Source organism: Vicia villosa, unplaced genomic scaffold (genome assembly GCF_029867415.1).
Source record: "Vicia villosa cultivar HV-30 ecotype Madison, WI unplaced genomic scaffold, Vvil1.0 ctg.001147F_1_1_1, whole genome shotgun sequence".
Lineage (NCBI taxonomy): Eukaryota > Viridiplantae > Streptophyta > Magnoliopsida > Fabales > Fabaceae > Vicia > Vicia villosa.
In genome coordinates, this window is record NW_026705503.1 from 165721 (window position 1) to 181960 (window position 16240).

The window sequence follows — 16240 nt, forward strand, 5'->3', positions numbered from 1 at the left end:
TTTCTCCCTAAGGCAAAGCCCAAAACATAAAAGCAAAAATACCTATTTTAGACCTAAGTCGAAATATTGTGTGAAGCTAACTGCTTCAACACTTCGACAACAACATACGACTAGATTGACTAAGCTTTTCGATACACCTTGTGTCAAGCAACATGCTGCTTCAACACAAGGAATTACAATTTAGCACACCACCTAATTTATTGTGTCTAAGATATCTACATTCATCATAGCTCTTAGTCTTTTGAATACTTCGACCTGTACTCCTTTTGTCAAGATGTCTGCAATCTGATTCTCAGTTCTGCAGTGTTCCAGAATCATCTTCCCTTTAACTACATTCTCTCAAAGATAATGAAACATCATTTCGATGTGTTTACAGTAACACCCTCTAAACCCCACATCAAATATATTGCATAAATCAGAGTAAAACATGCATATCAAGAGGGCATTACATGTATTTCAAAATACAACAAATTAAAAACGACATAAAGACTCTGGTCATGTTCATAACACACATTTGAATATCATGTTGCATATGCACATCACAGTGGAATAATAAAGTGATACCAATCATTAGATCTCATATCATATAATCATGCATAAAATGTTAGGCACTATGGCCACATCACATAATTCAACATAATCGAAATGTAACAAGGGCAATACAATATCTCTCAACAACAATAAATATGAAATCAAATGAAACCCCAATGTGTTACATAACCAGAGCATGAGTTCCATCTATACCTAAGAAAACGATAGACGAAAAATAAAAGCTCCTCGGCTAAATCCTCAAAAGCAACAGGCACCTTTACTCCTTGGTACCTGAGCGATGTCGTACAAAATATCATTCCAATAGAAGGGTGAGAATTTATATCATTATGAAACTATATAATAATGAACAATGTATAAAATATACAATATCGAATTCCACACACTTCAAGTATACATGTATTCAACATCTTATAAAAGACATAAATCAATTCAAGATATCAAGTAATACAATCACAATTATCCACAAAGCACCAATTTACACAATTAGCACACAAACACACAATGCACTTCACATTGATGCATGTGACACCAATGAGCCTCAATGTAAATGCATGTGGTACCAATATTATCCTTAGCGGATTACCCGCGTCTATCATCTCTAGACAAATAACCACCAAAATAAGTTCTTCCTCTAGACTTCAAACTCATCTCCTGGTTTGAAACAAGTCAATAGTGAAGGATAGAAAAACACTTAGAAAGGGGGGTTTGAATAAGTGTAGCTTTAAAACTTGCAAGATAAAAACAATTTGCACAATGATTTTTATCCTGGTTCGTTGTTAACTAAACTACTCCAGTCCACCCCCTTGGAGTGATTTACCTCACCTGAGGATTTAATCCACTAATCACACAAGATTACAATGGTTTTTCCACTTAGACAACTTCTAAGTCTTCTAGAGTATACTGATCACAACCTGATCACTCTAGGAACAATCTGCTTAGATACCCTCTAAGACTTTCTAGAGTATAGTGATCAACAACCTGATCACTCTAGTTCTTACAACTTAATGTAAACAAATTCTAAGAGTTACAATACTTCTTATAAAGCTATTATCACAACTGTGATTTTCTCTTAAGTTTAAGCTTAATCTCACTAAGATATTACAACAGCAATAAGTGAGGTTGAAGATGAAGTTATGAGAGATTTTGAATTGAACAGCGTTTCAGCGTTTTTGGATCGAGTGTTATGTTCAAAGTTCGTAACCTTGCTTCTCATCAGAACTTCATATTTATAGGCGTTTAAGAAGATGACCGTTGGGAGCATTTAATGCTTTGCGTATTCCGTACAACATTGCATTTAATGTTTCACTCTTTTGTCAACTACCTCAAGCCTTGCTTTCGCTGTGTCTACTGACGTTGCCTTTAATAGCTTTCAAAGTTCCTTTTGTCATTCAGCGTAGCCTGCCAGCTAGTACTTGCTTCTGATCTGATGTTTGTGTAAACAACGTTTGAATATCATCAGAGTACAAACAGCTTGGTGCAGAGCATCTTCTTGTCTTCTGACCTTGAAGTGCTTCTGAGCGTGATACCATGAGAACTTCAGTGCTTCTGCTTCTGATCTCAAGTTCTTCTGATGCTTCCATAGACCATGTTCTGATTCTGCTTGACCATCTTTTGATGTCTTGCCAGACCATGTTCTGATGTTGCATGCTGAACCTTCTGAGTCAGTGCTTCTTGCGCTGATTTTGTGCATACTCTTTATATAATTCCTGAAATGGAAATTGCATAGTGTTAGAGTACCACATTATCTCATACAAAATTCATATACATTGTTATCATCAAAACTAAGAATATTGATCAGAACAAATCTTGTTCTAACAAATAGCTCCCACGAAACTTTCAAACATTGCATCCTTCTCACCTGATCAATGAATGCATGTGCAAATATCGACCAACATATGCAATTAAGACCATCTCTCAATCTTAATTATACAAGCATACATCTCTCCAATTCATCACATATGAATTCACCATAATTTGCACAAACACACACAATTCTCATGTCATCATATATACATGAAAACATCTCCACAACATCCACCAAATCATCACATTACCAATAGCAAGTAGCAAACAAAGCTCAACCATATTATTCTCAAGTAATCACAATTCACAACATACATACATGGAAAATTCAAGTATCATGTTATCACAAAGAATTGATCAAAAAGCCGACCAAACGATTCCAAAATATTATAGAATATTCACCAAAATTCATGATAAATAATAAGCATCCAAGACCCAGTCTCTTTTCACAAAAATATAAAATTATGCAGAACATGGCGCGCTAAGCCCGCCCTACCATGATAAGCGCGACTGCGATTCTGCAGAAAAATTCTTGCACAAACAACATTGTCCAACATGAACTCTTCACTAAAACCCAACCAAAATAACGATTTAATCATGGAAATGATGTATTCTAACATATAGAATCATTTAGCATCATAAAAACAAGATTTCGTGACATCAATTTCATCACCTCATTTCAAAATCCTAACATTTCAAAACTATGAAAATAATGAACAATTCATAATCTCGTGAAATAGAAACATTCTAGCATGTATTCACCATATAGCAACAAGTATAATCATCAAAACATGCTTCAATCATTCAATTTCATGAAATCTCAACAAAACCTAACATGTTAAGAAATCCCATCCTTACCGTAATGATTTCTCCTCTTAGGGTTAGCCTCATTCTTCTCTTTTCTTCTTTCTCTTCTCTTCTCTCTTCTTTTCCTCTTTTCTTCTCTTTTCTTACTATCTTTCTCTTTCTCTCTAGTTTTGTGAAACCTAACTAATTCTTATTATCTAAATGGGTTTACTCATTAACACCTCACCATTTCTCATTCTAACAAACATTAGGCCCAATTGACTATTTTCTCATTTTCACACTTATTAACCCAAAACACAATTATCACAAATGTATCACAAAACACATATTTAATTATCATTCCACTTAATAATTCATAAATAAAATAATCAATAAAATAATAACTACTAAAAACATGATGTTACAACTCTCTCTCTCACTTAAAAGATTTCCGTCCTCAAAATTACCTCAAACAAACATCACAGGATACGACTCCCGCATCTTACTCTCAAATTCCCAAGTCATATTCCCACATGCTGGTCCTCCCTAAACGACCTTCACCAAAGTGATCTGTTTACCACGAATTTGCTTCAATTCCCGATCCTCTATCCTCATAGGTAATGTCTCCACAGTAAGGTTATCCCTCAGTTGCACATCATCTACTTGGACTACATGCGAAAGATCTGCAATGTACCTCCTCAACTAAGACACATGGAACACATCATGAAGATTAGCAAGCGACGACGGCATAGCAATTTGGATAAGCCATTTCACCTGTAACACCCTGATATTTAGATTTAATTATTTAATCTATTATTTAATTATTTTGAGGTGATTACCTGAGTCATTGTGATATGTCGATGAGTAGACGCGATGTTTAAGTGATGTGTGATGCTTATGCTTATCATGATATATGTGTGGGGTAGTGGAATTAAGGCATTGGTTAGAATAATAAAATAATATAGTTCTAATTAGCATTATTATTTAAATAAAATAAAATAAGGATATAATATGAGGTAGAGTTAATAAGGGCAAATTGGGAAGTTCATAATAAGGGTCCTAAGACTAACTAGGTAAAAAGAGGAAAAAAGAAATAATTCTCATTATCGTAGAATTTTGGAGAAACGTGAAAAGAAGAGAGAATTAGGGCAAGGAGAGGAGAAGAAGAACAATCGTAGAATCAAGAGGAGGATCAATCAAGTTAATAACCTAAGGTAAGGGGATTTATCCTAATTATTATATTTGATTTAAGGGATTGATAATTGTATGTTGGGGTTTTGTGATGCCGTTGATGATTTTGATGGATTTCTGATTGATGGCTTATGTGGATTGTATTGTTTATATGATGTATGATGTTGTATTGATGGATAATAACTTAATCTAGAGTCAAAGCTACCATTTTTGCGAATTTGAAGGTTTAGGGCTTGACAAAGATTATTGGGATTGTAATGCATATTTGTGTTATGATACTTAGAATGAATTATGCATGTTAGAACTAGGTTAGTAGACCTTAAATCGCAGAAAATTGTGATTAAAACATGTTTTAGGGTGAAATATTGGGACTGGTTTGATGCAGGCCGCACATGGTTTTCTGCAAAAATCGCAGACCCCGCCTTAGTGCGGTGAAGCCCGCTTAACGCGCTTTTGGAAATAAGACAAGACTCATTATAGTAGGTATCACACATAGTGCGATAGGGAGCCCGCTTAGCGCGGCAGTCTGGGACGAAAATTGATATTTTTGAAAAATGATTTCAGAATATGGAAGCTTATATTTTATTCTAATTTTTTAGAATTTTCTGGAATTTATCGTGCACGTTTTGGTAGGTTTATATGGCAATTTGTACGGAACTTGATCTTGTGAATCCATGTGTTTATATACTTGATTGTGATGATTGTTGTTATGTTGATTGATAATATGATAATTGATGATTATGTGTTGAGTTGACCAAGATTTTTATGAAGTTTATGTGTTTGAATAATGATATAATTTTGATGAATAAATGAATGACGATGCCATTTTGACTAGCCACGGTCGTTGGTTTTATGACGTTGAGCATCATGCATTCATAGCATATTTGTAGGACGATAGTCCAATGATGTTTGTAGGACCATTGGTCCAGTGATGACCCTTAATCCCTTTGTGCGAATTGAGTGCAATTTTGTGAAGTGCTCCAGTTCCAAGCGATGGGGATCTTTGGAGAACGACGACTGAGTCATCAGTGAAGTGTTGGTAGCACATGCATGAGTTTATTGTTGTTGCATTGCATTGTTTATGACATTTCATGGATGAACGATGTTTGATTATTTATGATATGAATGACTTAAATGATGATTGTGATTGAATCAGGCGATGATGTTGTGAATAAATGATGATGTGCAGGTGTAAATAAGTATGTGAAGCATGAGGATACCTTGTATCAGTATATGTGTGATTGATTATTTATATACCACTACTATATTTATTCCTTATGTCTTATATAATGAGTATGAAATACTCACCCTTTATGTTTGAATGTTACCTCCACGTGGATAACACGCAAGTAATCAAGAGTAGTGCGCTGAAGTTAGGGGATAGCTTCGTGGAGTCCTTTTGTCGTTTGCTTAGAATACAAAGGGAGTCTTTCTTTGATACGTAACATCGGGTCGGGAACGCTTGAGTTTTGATGTTTTGTCATTTTTAGACATATTTATGTTGATTATGTTATTTGAGAAGTTGTTTGGTGTTAACCTTTATGATTATAAGGTTTAATAGAGTTTCGTTTAAATAACTGAAATTGAGATGAGATTATGAATTCCGCTGCGAAGTATTTGAATAATTTTGTTGAACTGTCATCTGATGTATTTTTTAAAATTGATGCAACCCGTGTTACGAAGTAGGATGTTTGTTTATGAAGTTTTGTGAAGGTGACACCCTTGTGTGGATGTTTTGTTTGATTTAATTCGTATCATATTTGCAAATATTCCTAGTGGGTTAGAAGGGTGTTACGTTAGTGATATCAGAGCAGGTCAGTCCGTCCGACCAAGTTATTGAGTCTATAGTGTGACAGTTGGATTACTGTCGGTAGTTAATTATAACCTTGATGTTAAGTTTTGGTATGAACATAGTATGGATGGAAGAAACGACGCTGCAATTGCTGCTGCTTTGGAGGTTGTTGCTCCGACCATGCAGAATCAACCTAATACTGGAATGATTGATGAGTCGCGTAGCTTGAGTATGTTTCAGCGGGAGAATCCGCCTACCTTTAATGGTAAGTACGATCATGATGTAGCGCAAGAGTGGCTTAAGGAGATTGAGAGGATCTTCAGGGTGATGGATTGTTCTGCAGCATAGAAGGTACGTTATGGTACTCATATGTTGGCTAGAGAAGCTGATGACTCGTGGATTGACACTCGTCAAAGATTGGAAGCTATAGGTGAAGTGATTACTTGGGCTGTGTTCACAAGGGAGTTCACGAGGAAGTATTTTCTCGAAGATGTCCGGGGAAAGAAAGAGATGGAGTTCCTTGCGTTGAAACAAGGGAATTCGACTCTAACTGAGTATACTTCTAAGTTTGTTGAGCTCGTGAAGTTCTATCCACACTATAGCAAGGAGACAACTGAGTTTTCAAAGTGTATCAAGTCTGAGAATGAGTGGTGTCCGGAGTTTAAACGGGTGATGGGATATCAGCAGATCCGTAGGTTCGCAGAATTGGTGAATAGTTGTCAAATTTATGAGGAGGACATCATTGCTCATTCGGCTTATTACAAGAGTCTGAACAAGAAGAGGGGGAAAACCACATCATGATTTTAAGAAGTCTTATGAATCTCCTACTGACAAAGCTTAGCAGAAAGTTGCTGATGGGAAGAAGTCGGGTGGGGGAGGAGCTCCTGCTACTGTCAAATGTTATAGGTGTGGCGAACAAGGTGGTAAGGTCTTGTAAGTATGGTAAGACGGGCCACCAAGGATGATGGTCCGACTTGTTTTAATTATGGTGAATAAGGTCATATCAGCACCCAGTTCTAGAAGCCAAAGAAGGATGCTAATGCTGCCAAGACCAATGGTGGAGTGTTTGCTTTGAGTGGAGCAGAGTGTTCCAAGAAGAAAATATCATCGGTGTAATTCCAATCATCCGCATCAATTAGTTTCTAACAATTTTTCAATTTTTCAATTGTAAATATCAATTATAAGGAGAAAGTATTTTTGAAATAATGGATTATTGAAATTAAGCGAAATAGAAGTAAAGGTAATTTAAGTACCTGAGTGACATATTCAACGATGTTAACGGCGTTGATTCCTTCTCTAGAGGTGGAGTGGAGTATCGAAATGGAAGATGTAGTGGATACAGTGGCAGTGGCGACAACTGCTCGAGCATTTCCTGTACAAAATCATGGAAGAAAATCTCAACAGAGAAACCCTAAGGTTACATTCACTGCCAGAAAATCGAAGATGAAGAAGAAGAATGGTTTTGAGTTGAATGGTGTAATGAAGGGTTTCGACGATTGCAGATGAAGAAAAAAAGTTTTGAGTTGAACGGTGAAATGAAAGGTTTCTCACTGTTCCAAATAATTCACTTATGTATTGAGAAATCAAATTGGATGTGAAAAAGTTTTTTTTTTTTTTTTTTTAATGTTTTCAAAGCTCAAGTTAATCAATTATTATTAATATTAATGAATAATAAATAATAAAATTATTAAAGACTAAAAATTTAGTAAAGATAATTATAGAAGTTTAAAAAATAGTATACATTAATAAAATGACAAGTGACAAACTTACGGAAAAAAACCTCAACGCTTTGTTATATTCTATGATTCATTGATATTTAAGAATTTATATCTTTTATTTTACTTTTTTAAACAAACACCAACTACAGTATAATTGTAAATTAAAATTAATAATAATAGCCAAGATTTTTCACATTTTTTTATTCTCAATATCAGTTTCATGATAGAATAGAATAGAAGCGTAGAAGCCATTACCGTTACAGAAGCAGCAGCAGCAACAATGGCGGCCTCTACACAAGCCACAGAGTTAAGACCATATTGCCCCTTGTGCTGCCGTCTCTCACGTCCCTTCCATCTCTCCCTTTCCTCACGCTCTTCTCTCCTTTCCCTAACTCCCCACAGGTTTACCTTTTTCTTCACTCTCTTTCAATTTTAGTGTCTTTAGCTAATCAAATGTATCTTTAGTTAGTTAGTTTGGTCATTGAATGTGTTTTATGTTTGTTAAATTGGTCCATGAAATTACTCACAGATGAGTATGTTTGGTTCTGCCGTGAAAAAAAATTGATTATATAATATTGATTATGTAATATTGATTCTGCTTAAAAGTGAGTTGAATGTAAAACGATTTATGTTTGAATAAATTTATGCAAAATTGAGTTTAACAGTAAATTTCAATTTCAATGTAAAAATCATGTTTAAACTAAAAAGTTACAAATTCTAGCTTCAAGTAAAATCAATTATACTTTAGAAGAACCAAACATACACGAACATACATTGGGATGTTTTTTAAGTTTCAAATTTCAATACACCTCTAGAATTGCAAAATCATTCCAGAATTAATTCTAGTAGTCTACACCTCTAGAATTGCTTTTGACCCTTTCCAAAAGTTAAACAAAACATACACGACATACTTTGGGATGTTTTTGAAAGTTTCAATACACTCAAGGATTATATTGACTTGCTTCACACTTTTATGAACAAAAGACTGTTTGTTGTTTATTATTGTTATTATTATATTTTATATCTTTAGTACATGAACTTGACGGAGGGGTTAACTTGTTGGTGAAGGCTTGAGACATGAGAGTGTGCTTCTCTTAGGTCTCAGCTTCGAATTGCACTTGTGCTAACAATTTCTGTGTTATGTTGGTCCATACATAGTTTTGCTGTGTCTTCCATTGGGTCCTTAGCTAGTGAACAGTGAGCCGGATTAGACGATCCTAGGGCTGGATACTGAGTTTTCGAAAAATATTTTTAGTATATGTGAAAGCCTGGATATTATTGCCACATAATGATATGCTATTGTTTTTCATTGAATTGACACCTTTGTTTTCGTTGTATGATGTGAACTGAAGAAGAAAAATCAAGGCAATTCAGATTGGTGTCAATGGCCTTCGAAATAGTGTTATGCGTAGTAATTGTGTTAGAGCAGATTTACGGTGTTCAAAGTTGAAATCTGTAGGGTTAAGTAAATACGACGCTCAGACTCGATATAAACAGAATGTTCCATACAAGAATCCAGTTTGTGATACATTTATGAAGTTTTCGAATTTATCAACTAGCATGGTGGAGGAAATGACAGAAGAGGAAGAGCTGAGTTCTTCGCGTTCTTATGAAACGCAAATTAGAAAAGTGGGTGTAGCTCCTTGTAATCCTGAACTTTCCACAACTGCTGATAGCATGTTGGTGGAAATGACAAAAGAGGAAGATAGGAATTATTCGCATTCCTATGAAACACAAGTTAGAAAAGTGGGTGTGGCTCTTTGTAATCCTGATCTTTCCACAACTGCTACTGAACGGAAATTGTCGGGTGGTGATAAAAGAGGATGGGCTATGGCAAAAAATAAGTTAGCTGAAGATAGGAAGGAAATGAACAGCGCAAACAAATTTGAGACAAAAGGTGATGGCTCTCAAGTATCTAATAAATTAACTTCCGTTAGACGGATACAAGGTTTTTCTATGGAGGGAGTTAGCAATATTGTACCGCAGGACCATGGTGAACATGTCCAATCTTCGGTTAAATATTCCGTTGTAGACAATTCAAAGACATTTACAGATTCTGAAACTGTGGTCCATCTGCTTAATGAACCTGCATTGGAGATCAGTCAAGAGAAAATTCCTAGAATTAATATTGACAATGTTTTGGAGGAAACTACAAAGGATTCTACTGATGCAACATTTGCCAAAAAGGAACGTTGTGCTGACCAGTTAAAACTTCATGACAGACTCTGTCGTATCTATGAAGATGTTCTGGTGGTTGATAATATTCCTCTTGCAAAAGAGGTTGTTAAGATGCTCACAGTAAAGTACCGGCATCTTATTTATGCATGTGATACCGAGGTATAATTATTGTGTTATGTATGAATTTTCCATGATCACTACTGTGCATAGTTAGACTTTTTCCTCTTGTATGCCAACATATATTATATGCTGATTTCATTCTATTCAAAGGTAGCCAAGATAGATGTCAAACAAGAAACGCCTGTAGATCATGGGGAGATAACTTGCTTCAGCATTTATGGCGGTCCAAAAGCTGATTTTGGAGGTGGAAAATCTTGTATCTGGGTAGATGTTCTTGATGGTGGAGGCAAAGAGATTTTAGAAAAATTTGCTGATTTTTTCAGCAACCCTTCCATCAAGAAGGTGAGCTTTTCTTTCTTCTTCAATCCTATCGCTCACCTCAAAATGCAGTGCCTCTTGTGCCGTACTTCTACGGTTTCTTCTGTTTGAATGCTATGACTCTGGATTACAAATAATATTTTAAGTAGCCAAATTACTGATGCTTTTTGTAGGTATGGCATAATTATAGCTTTGATTGTCATGTTATAGAGAACTACGGATTCAAGGTTTCTGGTTTTCATGCTGATACAATGCACATGGCACGGTTATGGGATTCTTCAAGACAACTAAATGGGGGCTATTCTCTTGAAAAACTATCAGGTGACAAAAAGGTCATGTCAAGGGCTCAGATGAACCATGAAAAGGATTTGATCGGGAAGGTGTCAATGAAAACTATATTTAGTAAGAAAAAAGTGAAAAAAGATGGAACCGAAGGTAAAGCGATTATCATCACTGCTGTTGAAGATCTACAGAGAGATGAGCGTATACCTTGGATATGTTATTCTGCTTTAGATGCTAAAAGCACTTTGAATCTGTATGAGAGCCTTAAAAGCTATCTTTCAGACATGCCGTGGAGATTTGATGGTGTACCTGTTTCTGGGAAAACCATGTATGACTTCTACAATGAATATTGGCGCCCATTTGGGGAGATTCTTGTCCAAATGGAAGCTGAGGGAATGCTAGTTGATCGGTCATATCTTGCAGGCATAGAGAAGGTTGCCAAAGTAGAGCAAGAAATAGCTGAAGATAGATTCCGGAAATGGGCATGTAGGTATTGTCCTGATGCCAAGTATATGAATATCGGAAGCGAAATACAGCTGCGCCAGCTGCTTTTTGGTGGTACCGTGAACAGGTGCACACTTTATTTTAATACTCGTAGTCGTATGTTAGGACCTATTTATCAAGCGAACAGTCAAATTATTGTAATTTTAATACATATTTGGATATGTTTTATGAAATGCTCTTTTTATGACAAAGTAGCTAAAAGATATTGATGGAAGCAATTCACACATGCCCACTTGTCTTGTTCAAATTGCAGAAAAAACTCAGCTCTATCACTTCCAACTGAACGAATATTCAAAGTTCCCAATGTTGATGGAGTGATTGAAGAAGGCAAGAAGGCTCCTAAGAAATTCTGCGATATGAAGGTGAAGAGCCTAGGTTATAACTTGAAGACAGAGATGTACACAGCAAGTGGTTGGCCATCAATTAGTGGTGATGCTTTAAAGGTCCTGGCTGGAAACATTTCTTCTGATTTTGACTTTACCGATGAGGTTTATAACTTGGATCTTGATGATGAGCATGGAAATCCTTCTCAAAATCATATTGAGGTTCCAAAAGGTGATAATTCTGCATATGGAACAGCCTTTGCTGCTTTTCCAACAGAGAAAGAAGGGAGAGAAGCTTGCCATGCCATTGCTTCTTTATGTGAAGTCAGTTCAATCAAATCTTTGATTTCAAACTTCATCCTACCCCTGCAGGTATATTTTTAATTGTACTTTTTGGTCTATTACATTATGAATTTTTGCTTCCATTTTCCATCACTCATGTAATAAATATTTGATCTAGTATGTTTATTTTTTAACTCCGAAGTTCTTTATACCATGCTCTACGTCAGCTTCATAGTTTCTTTATGCCAGGGACATAATATATCAGGAAAGGATAACCGTGTTCATTGCTCCTTAAATATCAACACGGAGACAGGACGCTTGTCAGCTAGAAGACCAAATCTGCAGGTATTCTAATTTGTTTTATATACAAGAAATTTTCTCTTTAAGATTTTGATTATAGGATATTTCCTTTTAACGGTGGTAGTTGTGAACCTGAAATTTGTTAAGCACTATTTGTTTAACCATTGAACTACATCTTTGTGCATGAATTAGAATCAACCTGCTTTGGAAAAAGACCGATACAAAATCCGTCAAGCATTCATCGCTGCACCAGGGAATTCTCTTATAGTTGCTGATTATGGACAGGTTAGTAGTTCATATTGTGTATCTATTTGGAATATTCTCTAGAAATTTTAACCGGTTAACGGTGTTATGTATTGTTGCAGCTGGAACTTAGGATTCTCGCACATCTTGCCAACTGTAAGAGCATGATGGATGCTTTTAAAGCCGGTGGAGATTTCCATTCAAGGACTGCTATGAATATGTATCCATATATTCGTGAAGCAGTTGAGAAAAAGGAAGTGCTTCTCGAGTGGGATCCTCAGCCTGGTGAAGATAAACCTCCAGTTCCTCTATTGAAGGTATAGAGGCATAATTTATCGCTTTAGCATTACAGACACCTTTTCCATAATTTGTTCGTAACTCTATTTGTGTTTTCCCCCTTCCATTTTAGGATGCGTTTGGTTCTGAAAGAAGGAAAGCTAAAATGCTTAACTTCTCAATTGCATATGGGAAGACTCCAGTGGGGCTATCTAAGGATTGGAGGGTACACTGAGTTCTATTACGTATTATGAGAGATTTATAATGCTGACGAGTATCCATGATTTATTATTTCGTTGTCGAGAAAAATTCACATGTTTTTGTTCTTTCTTTCAGGTTTCTGTGAAAGAAGCTAAGAAAACAGTTGACCTTTGGTACAACGACAGAAAAGAAGTTTTGCAATGGCAAGAGGAGCGTAAAAAAGAAGCTCGTAAGTTTCACTGTGTCTACACATTGCTAGGGCGAGCCAGGAAATTCCCTTTGATGGCCCAAGCTAATACCTACCAAAAAGGTCACATTGAGCGTGCTGCTATTAATACTCCAGTGCAGGTCCGTAATTCTTTCGAATAACACAATAATTTGTCCCCTTCCCTATCAGACTATCACTATACTCTTGAGTTTGAGAATCACATTATGGTTAATCTAACATAGAAAACAACGAATAGTGAAATAAAGTTTTCAAAACTCACTTATAAAGGTATCATATTCCAAAGTTTCTATCAAAGTGATAGTGCAAATAGTTCTTTAAATAAAATATCACGGCTTAACTGTATTTAACGTCACAATATCGCATTCATTCAAACATACAGATTTTTCTCTATGGATTTCTGATTTGTAAAATGCAACAGGGTAGTGCTGCTGATGTTGCCATGTGTGCCATGATACAAATTTCCAATAATAAAAAATTGAAGGAGCTTGGATGGAAGTTACTTCTACAGGTCATATCACTCCCTAGTTTCTTTCTCAACTTTCTTGCTCACTTTTATTGGTATTTATAAATTGTGTATCAATTGAAAGATTAGAGTTGGCCATACAACCGCCAATATTGTTAATAGGCTATAGCACTATAGTTTAGTAAAATTTGAACAAATCGCTATTGTCTGCGATATACTAGATCCTTGTTATAAGAAAAAGTTTGCTTTTTAAACACATTGAATAAACAATGTATCTGAACTACTTGAATAGTTAATGTATCTAGTCCACATATAATTCAGATACATTGATTATTCAATGTATCTAAAGAGTGAATTTTTTCTTATATTAAGAACCAGAGGGAGTAGTACTATTTAGTACAAATGTCGTCCAACAGTGGCGGCAGCTCTACAGGCTACAACACTGTTGCGCAGAATTTGAACAAACTGCTATTTTCCACTTTCCCCAACCATATGCATGGCCAAGATTGGTGTTACTTGAATGTATATAGTTATATATTCACAAAGTATTTGAATATGGCAAAGCAGGTTCACGATGAAGTCATATTGGAAGGACCAACAGAGTCGGCTGAGATTGCGAAATCCATAGTCGTTGAGTGCATGTCGAAACCCTTTTATGGCAAGAATATTCTTAAAGTTGATCTCTCTGTTGATGCCAAATGTGCTCAAAATTGGTACTCAGCAAAATAGGTATAATAACTAGATGACTGTTTATAGAGGTTTTGGTTCCACTGATGTTTTGGTAATATTAAAGCATACCACTCTAGCTTGGGAGGAAGCAAAAGGCGAAAAACCGGTGGCTTCGACTTTTTACTGATTTAGGTGGCATGTTTTTTTTCATCCTTTGATTGTGTAACTATTTTTCATGCCTTGCATCATGTACCAGTATGGTCTTTTTGTTTGATGCAATTGCAAAGTATATATAAATATGAGCCCTGTTGAAAACTTTGCAGCATTCTGCTTAGTAATTAGTGAAATTATTGAGGTTAGTTTTCAGCATGAAATATGAATCTCAGGGAGTACTTAATGATATTTTGTGTAGTTTTTGGAAGAGTTTATTTAAACTCATTTAATTATACATAAGCACTGTTCTTGTCAAAAAAAAAAGCACTGTTATTTAAACTCATTTAAATATAAAATGTAAAATTTCTAAGAATTGTTAGTGACACAGTCATCCTTTGAGAAGGACCTGTAGAAAGTGAGTATTTGTCTGTATTCATATTGTCACCGACTCACTGCCGTGGCTGCTTTCTAGCCAAACTAGTATGATCAGCCTCATTTTCTGACTTATTTGGAGAATCTAAACTTATCACAAATGTTCACACCAACCAACTCATTTACCATTTAATTAAATTTTAATTTCAAATTCAATTCATTTCGATTCAATTTGGACATTATTTTTAATAGTTCTTATAATTACTCTTGTTATATGCTAAAATATTTTTCCAAAAGTCAATACACAAAAAAAAAAAAAAAAATCCTCCAACTCTTAGTCGTAAATCACCAACAAGAAAGAATATTGATTTTGTCCATTAAATAAATAAGTCTTTATTTGTTGTTGAACTATTAAAAAAATTATTTGAAGTTTAGATTTTGGTAAGAATTAAGCTAAATTTTTTTTCTTTTGTAAATAATTTAATGGTTGAAATTTCTTTTTTTTTTTCGATTGGCAATTAAATATATTTGCACAACTATCAAACTAAATTAATTTTAGTGTAAAATAAAGTTTACTTTTAATTCATTATATTATAAAAAAATTTATATTATATCGCTTATAAAAAATAAAATCATATTATTATTTTCAATACATCACATTTAATTATACAAATAAATCTAAAAGTAATTATAATAAAATTAAAATCTGTAAATTATGTGTCAATTATGAATTACTATTAATAATACAATGTATTCATCTTTAATCCTCTTTAATTTGCATTAAAGTAATCACAAAAATCAAATCCACTAAAGTACTACTATTAGTAGCATTCCAATCCTAACAAAAATCAAATACACTAAAGTACTATTATTAGTAGCATTCCAATCATACTAATCTTGATGATTATGAATTGATTTTTTGGTAGTGAATATCTGGTAGAAAAAAAATTATTAAACTATTTTCCTTCTAACTAGGAAGGATGATATGAGAGTGAAAGTCAAATCAATGAAATTGAATCCATCCACACTCACATAATTTTGAAAAACTCATTATATTTCTAACATCTGATATTAGTGTTTAAGGTCTTGAAAAATATGTCATTATTAATTACATTTAATATAAGTATGTGTGAATATCTGAATGATTGATTGACATTCTCAACTGACGTTTTTAGCTAGTCAGAAGACATCTGGCATAGAGAGATGACTCACCCCTTAATTAGGAGGTGTATGCAAACGAAAGGAGGGATTTAGCTCATTAATAAGGTCACTTTGAGTTGAGAAACTCGCCCTAAGCTGAAAAATTTATCTCTCATTAATAAGGTAGCCTTCAGTTGAGAGACTCATCCCAGGCCGGGGGACTCACCTCCTGAAACAAAAGGGTCAAATCTCATGCTCCCGAAAGTGATCCGAAATAAGTCTTAAAAACACTCCGCCTTTTAAAAACTACCATGTTTAAGGGATTATGTGATATTATATTTGTGA

At 34.8% G+C, this 16240-nt stretch overlaps 2 protein-coding genes across 3 annotated transcripts; both read left to right on the forward strand.

The window, feature by feature from the left end:
- Positions 1 to 6493: 6493 nt before the first annotated feature.
- LOC131633608 (uncharacterized) lies at positions 6494 to 6925 on the forward strand. Its single transcript, XM_058904309.1, has one exon. It carries the CDS (start codon positions 6494 to 6496, stop codon positions 6923 to 6925), a length of 432 nt encoding a protein of 143 aa, XP_058760292.1.
- A 1112-nt stretch (positions 6926 to 8037) lies between these two features.
- LOC131633619 (DNA polymerase I A, chloroplastic/mitochondrial-like) lies at positions 8038 to 14924 on the forward strand. Of its 2 annotated transcripts, none has more exons than XM_058904319.1 (12): positions 8038 to 8244; positions 9198 to 10179; positions 10291 to 10482; positions 10632 to 11311; positions 11498 to 11939; positions 12099 to 12194; positions 12342 to 12434; positions 12515 to 12709; positions 12802 to 12894; positions 13005 to 13217; positions 13517 to 13606; positions 14129 to 14924. In XM_058904319.1, the coding sequence occupies exons 1-12, from the start codon at positions 8123 to 8125 to the stop codon at positions 14288 to 14290; spliced, it is 3360 nt and encodes a 1119-aa protein (XP_058760302.1). In that variant the 5' UTR covers positions 8038 to 8122; the 3' UTR covers positions 14291 to 14924. The 2 variants fall into 2 exon arrangements, with proteins under 2 accessions (XP_058760302.1, XP_058760301.1); XM_058904318.1 differs by having other exon boundaries at positions 9195 to 10179; positions 14129 to 14922.
- Positions 14925 to 16240: the final 1316 nt, after the last annotated feature.

Coding starts and splice junctions, on each gene's coding strand:
- LOC131633608 (XM_058904309.1), top strand. CDS start 6,494: ATGTTGGCTAGAGAAGCTGATGACTCGTGGATTGACACTCGTCAAAGA.
- LOC131633619 (XM_058904318.1), top strand. CDS start 8,123: ATGGCGGCCTCTACACAAGCCACAGAGTTAAGACCATATTGCCCCTTG. Junction 8,245..9,194: donor CTTTCCCTAACTCCCCACAG/GTTTACCTTTTT, acceptor TGTGAACTGAAG/AAGAAAAATCAAGGCAATTC. Junction 12,710..12,801: donor CTCCAGTTCCTCTATTGAAG/GTATAGAGGCAT, acceptor CTTCCATTTTAG/GATGCGTTTGGTTCTGAAAG.